We start from the raw sequence: 6,580 nt of genomic DNA on the forward strand, positions 1-6,580 counted from the left end.
TTGCGGTTCCCTCAAGAGCACAAAATCTTTTGGCATATAGAAAACGGTTCTCTTCGAACGAAGATACGCCGTATCCTGTTATGCTTGTCAAATGTGCGCATTCTGACCGAGCTGCACACCGTCAACTTGGCAAATGTCAAGGTGGCAAATGTTTACTGAAAGGAGTGACTCTGCCTTTGTTGAACGTCTCTTTTTTGAAAAATTAAATCTTTCAATATATATATAAATACGTGGGTTAAACCAGATCTTCCTGCACAATTTCAAACTTTCGGAATTGAAGTTGCTAGAGAAACCCAACAAATCTTCCTGCAAAACCTCAAACTTTCGGACTTGAAGTTGCTAGCGAAACTCAAGAGAGAGATGGGTTCCGACTACGTTCAAAAACCCCATGCTGTGTGCGTCCCCTTCCCTGCGCAAGGGCACATAACCCCGATGATGCAGCTGGCCAAGCTCCTCCATGCCAGAGGCTTCCACATAACTTTTGTCAACAATGAATACAATCACAAGAGGCTCCTCAAATCAAGAGGATCCGACCCGTCGATGGGCGTCCAAGGCTTCGTCTTCGAGTCAATCCCTGATGGCGTCCCACCCATTGAAATCGAGGCCACGCAGAGTATCCCTGAGCTTTGCTACTACACCAGGTTCGTTGAAAATGGGGAATATTTTTATGGCTATTTGTTTTTCTTTGGTAAATCAGCAGAGTGGTTCATTAGCTATTCTCTCCATCAATAATTTGAACATTGGTTTGCACAGAAAAATGAAAATTAAAACCCTTTAAAGGAGAAAAAGTTCAACATTAAGCACAATACACATAACAAATTAGTGATTGGGATTTTGTTTTAGATGTATCTCGATTTTGTTCAATAAATTTATTCACCTACCAAATAGATTAATATACTGATTATTTAAAAATTGATATGATTGCTACAGGTTCAGCTGCCTTGATCCTTTTAGGGAGCTTGTGGCGAGGCTCAACAGTTCTGAAGATTTGCCGCCTGTGAGCTGCGTGATTTCGGATGGCGTCATGAATTTTACACAGACGTTAGCCGATGAGCTTGGGATCCCAAGGGTTGCATTTTGGACGACGAGTGCCTGTGGATTATGGGCTTACCTTCAGTACCCTGAGCTCATAGAGAGAGGGTACACGCCTTTAAAAGGTGAGGGAATATACATGATATGATCATAGAAAACTCTTGTTTTGTGGTTTTCTTGTGTGGAGCTGTTTGAGCGAGAGACAAGAGTGTCGAGACAGAGGAGGAAGGTTAATAGTGAAGGATGTCTAAATGATACTTTTAAGACTGCACATCAGTCGCCCAAAGTTTTGAAATCCAGCTTGGCAGGGTGGGTCATTCACCTGCATATCTATGGCGGATCATTGGAAAGCGATTTGGATCTATCTAGGTTGGTCCCATTTTTACGATAGGAGTTCATAGGTTGGGAATTTAAAACAGGTTTTAGGAGGGAATGGGGCTAAACCAGCTCAATGCCGACTGATTTTCTGTCCAAATTAGCGATCCAGATCAGAATGCGAGGTTTGAAGTCATTTTTATTTAGCGCTAAAGATTCAGAAAGTACTCGATTTTGTACTAAACTGGAAATCCCAAGTGGTTTCTCTTCACATGCTTTGGGTATCCTTTGAAGTATAATTCCTTTCCCCAGAGGCCTATCCAAGTATCTCTCTCTCTCTCAATCAATTGAATGGTGCCCACGCACATATTTTGCATATGGAGTGGGTATTTTTTTTACTGGACAGGTCGCCTCTGTTATTCCATTTGTTTTTTTGGCATATTTAGTAATTTTGGTCAGCCTTTTCCATGACAGTACTCAGAACTATTCTTTTGGGTCCCTGCCCAATTCCTTTTCTCGGGTGCAATGTTTCATGAAGGAAACCTCGGACGAGCAAACTCGAACTTGTCTGATTAGTGTCTAGGGCTCTTAAACAAATTTAAGTTTTTTAAATATTTTATAAAATTAAGAAATTAATTTATAATTTTTTCTATGTTTTCTGATTTTGGGAAATATTGGAAAGAGTATTGACTAAAAAAAAAAAACCTAGGAAATGAATACCATAATACAAGTTTGGTTTCCAATACTATACTAGCAGCTCCTCCACTCACTTTCTTTGACACCATAAGGTGATAGGGTAGTGTAGCTATTAGTACATTGCTTGAAAATAAAGTTATAGTATCGCACACAGATCGTGCTAATTTTCTCCTTGCTTTCACATGTCCAGATGCTAGCCAACTAACCAACGGCTACCTAGAGACGCCCCTCAATTGGATCCAATCAATGCCGTCCATACGGCTCCGGGACATGCCGAGCTTCCTCCGAACCACAGACACAGATGATATCATGCTCAATTTCGTGAATGAGGAGCCCCTCATCGCCATCAAATCCACCGCAGTCATCCTCAATACTTTCGACTCCCTCGAGCAGCCTGTGCTTGACACCATGCGCGCGAAGGTCCCCACCTTGTACACAGTTGGACAACTGAGCATGCTATGTAAGCGAGCCATCACCGACTCCAAATTGAGCTCGATAGACTCGAGTCTATGGACCCCTGACGCTAGCGTGCTCGATTGGCTCGACAACAAACCGGCAGGATCTGTGGTCTATGTGAACTTCGGCAGCATCACGGTAATTTTCGATATTACGCATCTTGAAACATAATTAGGGAAATTTCAAAACAGTTCCCTGAAGACTTGCTTACTTTGTTTTGGTGCTTAAGAAAATCGTGATCTTATATTTAATTACTTGATCAATTATTACTTTATTGAAGCAACCAATTAATGTCTCCCAGGTCTGGAAATCGTGGGATTATGACTGTCTATAATTATTCTTTTGGGTATATATCGTCTATAGACCTTTTCTTTTTTTTATTAATTTTTTTTTTTTGGGGTAAATATTGTCTAATCTCTTCAGTAAGGTAAAGTATTCTGGACAACTTCATCCGCCAGTGTTTTTTAACTTACCGCGAGACTTGGAATTGGCATGAGGTGAGGAACTTGGCTGAGTCCAAGTGGATCCGGTAGAGTCTTGAACATGGTTCAAAAAGGACAAAATAAATTCAGACAAAATATTAAAAAAAAAATTTAAAATTGAAACAAAATCAAAGGCAATATAAAAGATCCAAAAACATTAAAAATATATAAACCATAAATTTTTTTAAAAAAATTTATGTTGGAGATGTTTAAGAAAAATACAAAGAAAGAGGAAAATATAAAAAGGTAGGGCGCATCACAAGAAAAACTCACTTCATTGTACACAAATCCAAATTACATATATAATTTTTATAGAGCGATTCCACTTTTCTTATTTATTTATTTATCTATTTTAAATGGCCCAACTTAGTTGCACACGAGTTCTCGAGTATTTTTTAGATTCTTAAATTTTGTTCATGCTATTTGCCCACACAACATGGTCCATTAAATAATTCATCCCTAATTTCCATTGCCCAATTCATGATTTATTTTCAACAGATAGTAACCCCACAGCAGCTGGAGGAATTTGCGTGGGGGCTCGCCAACAGTGGCCTCCCCTTCGTTTGGATCATTCGGCCTGACCTAGTTCGTGGCGAGGGCGCCATGATCCCCGAAGCGTTTGTCGAGGATACCAAGGAGAGGAGCCTTCTAGCAAGCTGGTGTGACCAAGAGCGAGTTCTCCAGCACCCAGCTGTGGGTGGTTTCCTAACGCACAGTGGCTGGAACTCGACTATTGAGAGCCTCAGCGGTGGGGTCCCGATGATATGTTGGCCATTCTTCGCAGAGCAGCAGACTAACTGTTTCTTTGCTTGCACGGAATGGGGAGTGGGAATGGAGATCGATAACAATGTGAAGAGAGAGGAAGTGGAGGCGCAGGTGAGAGAGTTGATGAAGGGAGAGAAAGGGAAGGAGATGAGAGAGAAGGCCATGAAGTGGAAGGAGGAATCTGAGAAGGCAATCCAATGTGGAGGCTCTTCTCTAACCAATTTTGACGCCCTAGTAAATGATGTGCTATTCAAGAAATCTCGGGCTTAGTTTTATTATTTATTTATTTATTGTAAGACAGGCCCTACCATTTTTTATATATTTTTTTTGGTTTTCTATTTTTATATTAGATTTTTGTTGACACCAAATATCTTCTTATTGTACTTCCTCTGTTTTTATTTTACTGTTATCTTATAAAGTTCTATTTATTATTGGGTGAATAAAATAATTTTGCACGATTGAATAACTCTTCAACCATAGATGTAGGTCCAAGCGATCCAATTATGTAAAATTGTTCTCTTCTTCTCTTGTCTTTTCTTAAACATAGTATATTGCGAAAAATTGTTCTCTTTTTCTCTTGTTTTTTCATAATACATAGTATCAGAACAATTAATCATCCACAACGTTATTCTCTCTTCATGCTTTGCAAGCAAAGCCCCCTATTGTTACCCTTTTTATTTTATTGATGTTTGAATCTTTGGCAGCAATAAGCAACTCAAGTTGGTCCCACGCAGAAGTTGTACCAAATTTTGTGACGTTCCATGCTTCGTCAAAAGGTTGAATTCTTTGCCTTAAATTAGGTAGTTTTCAAGCCTTTTATTCTAAATGGGAATAAAAAGATAGTGCATGAGGGCAATAATCCAAATCTGAAAATTACATCCATGCTTCTTAATGAAACCAATTGTGAGACCCGCGGCTCGGACTGTAACGGGCTCGACAGGCCCAGATGCTGGCTAATGATGCAGTCAACGTCTCTGATGGTGCAGTAAATATATTTTCTTTAATTAGATAAGGATAAAATTTCAAGACAAGTAAAAAAAATTCCGTAAAGACTCCAAAAAATTTAGAAAAAATGAACAATTGAATATTATAAATACCCCTCTCCCTAACCCAAAAGAGAGAGAAAAAGAGATAAAAAAAACCCTAGAAAATTTTGAAATTAGGAAAATTATTCAAAAATACCAAAAATAGGAAAAACCGTTAAAATTCCTAAAAATTAAAAAAAAATCCCCAAAAATCACAAAAAATTAGAGAAAATCTCAGAATTCATATTCAACCTCTAGAGATGACAAAACCCTTACAAAACTAAAAAAATTCTCCTTTAGACACCGAGAAAGACTGGCAGTTTTAAAAAAATCTCTAGATTGAAAGCCCTAGAGAAGATAGAAACTCAAGCCTCTTGAAGTCCTAACCCTCAAGACTGAGAAAACCTAGACCTATGACACAAAACCTTAGATCAAAACTAGAATTAGAGTACAACAACCCTAGATCTAACCCTTTACAAATGAGATCTGCTTGTCAACATCCGAATCAGAGAGGCAAAGAGGACCGGTTCTGATACAGGCGAGACCTCGAAGGCTCAGGAATCCCGGGCCATCCGGCCTGGTTTGGTATTATTTCTTTCTCTCTTTTTTCTCCGTTTTACTATTTTGTTTCTTTTATTTATTTTTTATCAGTTAACTTGTCTTAAAAATCGTATTTTAATGCTCTAGATCTTGCTGCCTCTGCCACAGATTTGACAGTAAATTTACTCATTTTCAGGCAAATTTGGCCTCAGATCTGAATTCGATCTATCCCACTTTCTCTACCACTTTATTTACATTTTTTTAATTAGTTTAAGGTGTTAAAATTCGAGAGATCTTCATCAAAAGGTTTGTCAGATTTTCATTGTAAACAGTTTAGTGCCCACCGTGGGGCTATTTCGAGCTTCATCCAAGCTTCAAAATATGATTTTTATTCAATGTTTTTACTGTTTTTACTCACAAAAGGTCTTAAAAGTCGGCTGTGACTAGAATCTAGGGCTTTGATGCTCTGTAACCCTACTTTTTCTGGGCAACAGTCCCAATGTCGCCCAAATTCAAAGGTCTCAAAGACCTCTAAAACTTTGTGGATCTATTCTAGGGACGCTTTTGTGATTGCATAAAAAAATTCAGATCAAATGTTTTTTAAAAAATACAAAAATATATTTTTCAGTTCAATCTGGGCTTTTCTGTTTTACTTTATTTTAATTTATTTCATCGTAAATATGTTTAATTCCTGCTCCTTTCAAGTTTAAGGTAGTCTTATTTCATCAATATTAACAAGACAAATATATATATATATATATATATATATATATATATATATATATATATATATATATATATATATATATATATATATATATAATATATTTTTTTTTTTGGGCGACACCAGCTGTGTCGTCCACCCTGCAAGGCGCCTGGGCGACACCACTAGTGCCGCCTGGGCGACACCACCCGTGTCACCCAACTGCAAGTGTTCCACAAAAATTATGGGACCCCACATGACCATTCCAGGGACTTTTGGCTCCATGTTGATCAATGTTTAAGCCTAACCTGCCCAAACCTAGGGATCAATATGCTGCAATCCCTTGGAGTTATCGACAGACCTCAGGACAATCCATTATCCAACGCAGTAGTCCTCAATTAGAGGTAGAGTCCCAAGCATCCACTCCTAATCTTGAGATCTGTGTGGTCTGAAAAAGCCGGCTCCACCAGAAAAACTTTGAATAGGCAAGGAGTCCGACCAGGCGTCATCCTCAAGGGATTTTAGGCAACCAAAGTAGAAGTCGAGTGAGGGAAGAAATTCATGCA

At 38.6% G+C, this 6,580-nt stretch overlaps 1 protein-coding gene across 1 annotated transcript; it reads left to right on the plus strand.

Annotated features, from left to right (window-relative positions):
* Positions 1-256: 256 nt before the first annotated feature.
* On the plus strand, positions 257-4,209 carry LOC18442951 (7-deoxyloganetin glucosyltransferase). Its single transcript, XM_006853156.4, has 4 exons — positions 257-641; positions 931-1,157; positions 2,234-2,637; positions 3,480-4,209. Exons 1-4 carry the CDS (start codon positions 361-363, stop codon positions 4,014-4,016), a joined length of 1,449 nt encoding a protein of 482 aa, XP_006853218.2. The 5' UTR covers positions 257-360; the 3' UTR covers positions 4,017-4,209.
* The last annotated feature ends 2,371 nt before the right edge of the window (positions 4,210-6,580 follow it).

This window comes from Amborella trichopoda, chromosome 4 (genome assembly GCF_054954075.1).
Source record: "Amborella trichopoda isolate Santa Cruz 75 chromosome 4, AtrichopodaSantaCruz75HAP2 v2.0, whole genome shotgun sequence".
In the NCBI taxonomy this organism is placed as follows: domain Eukaryota; kingdom Viridiplantae; phylum Streptophyta; class Magnoliopsida; order Amborellales; family Amborellaceae; genus Amborella; species Amborella trichopoda.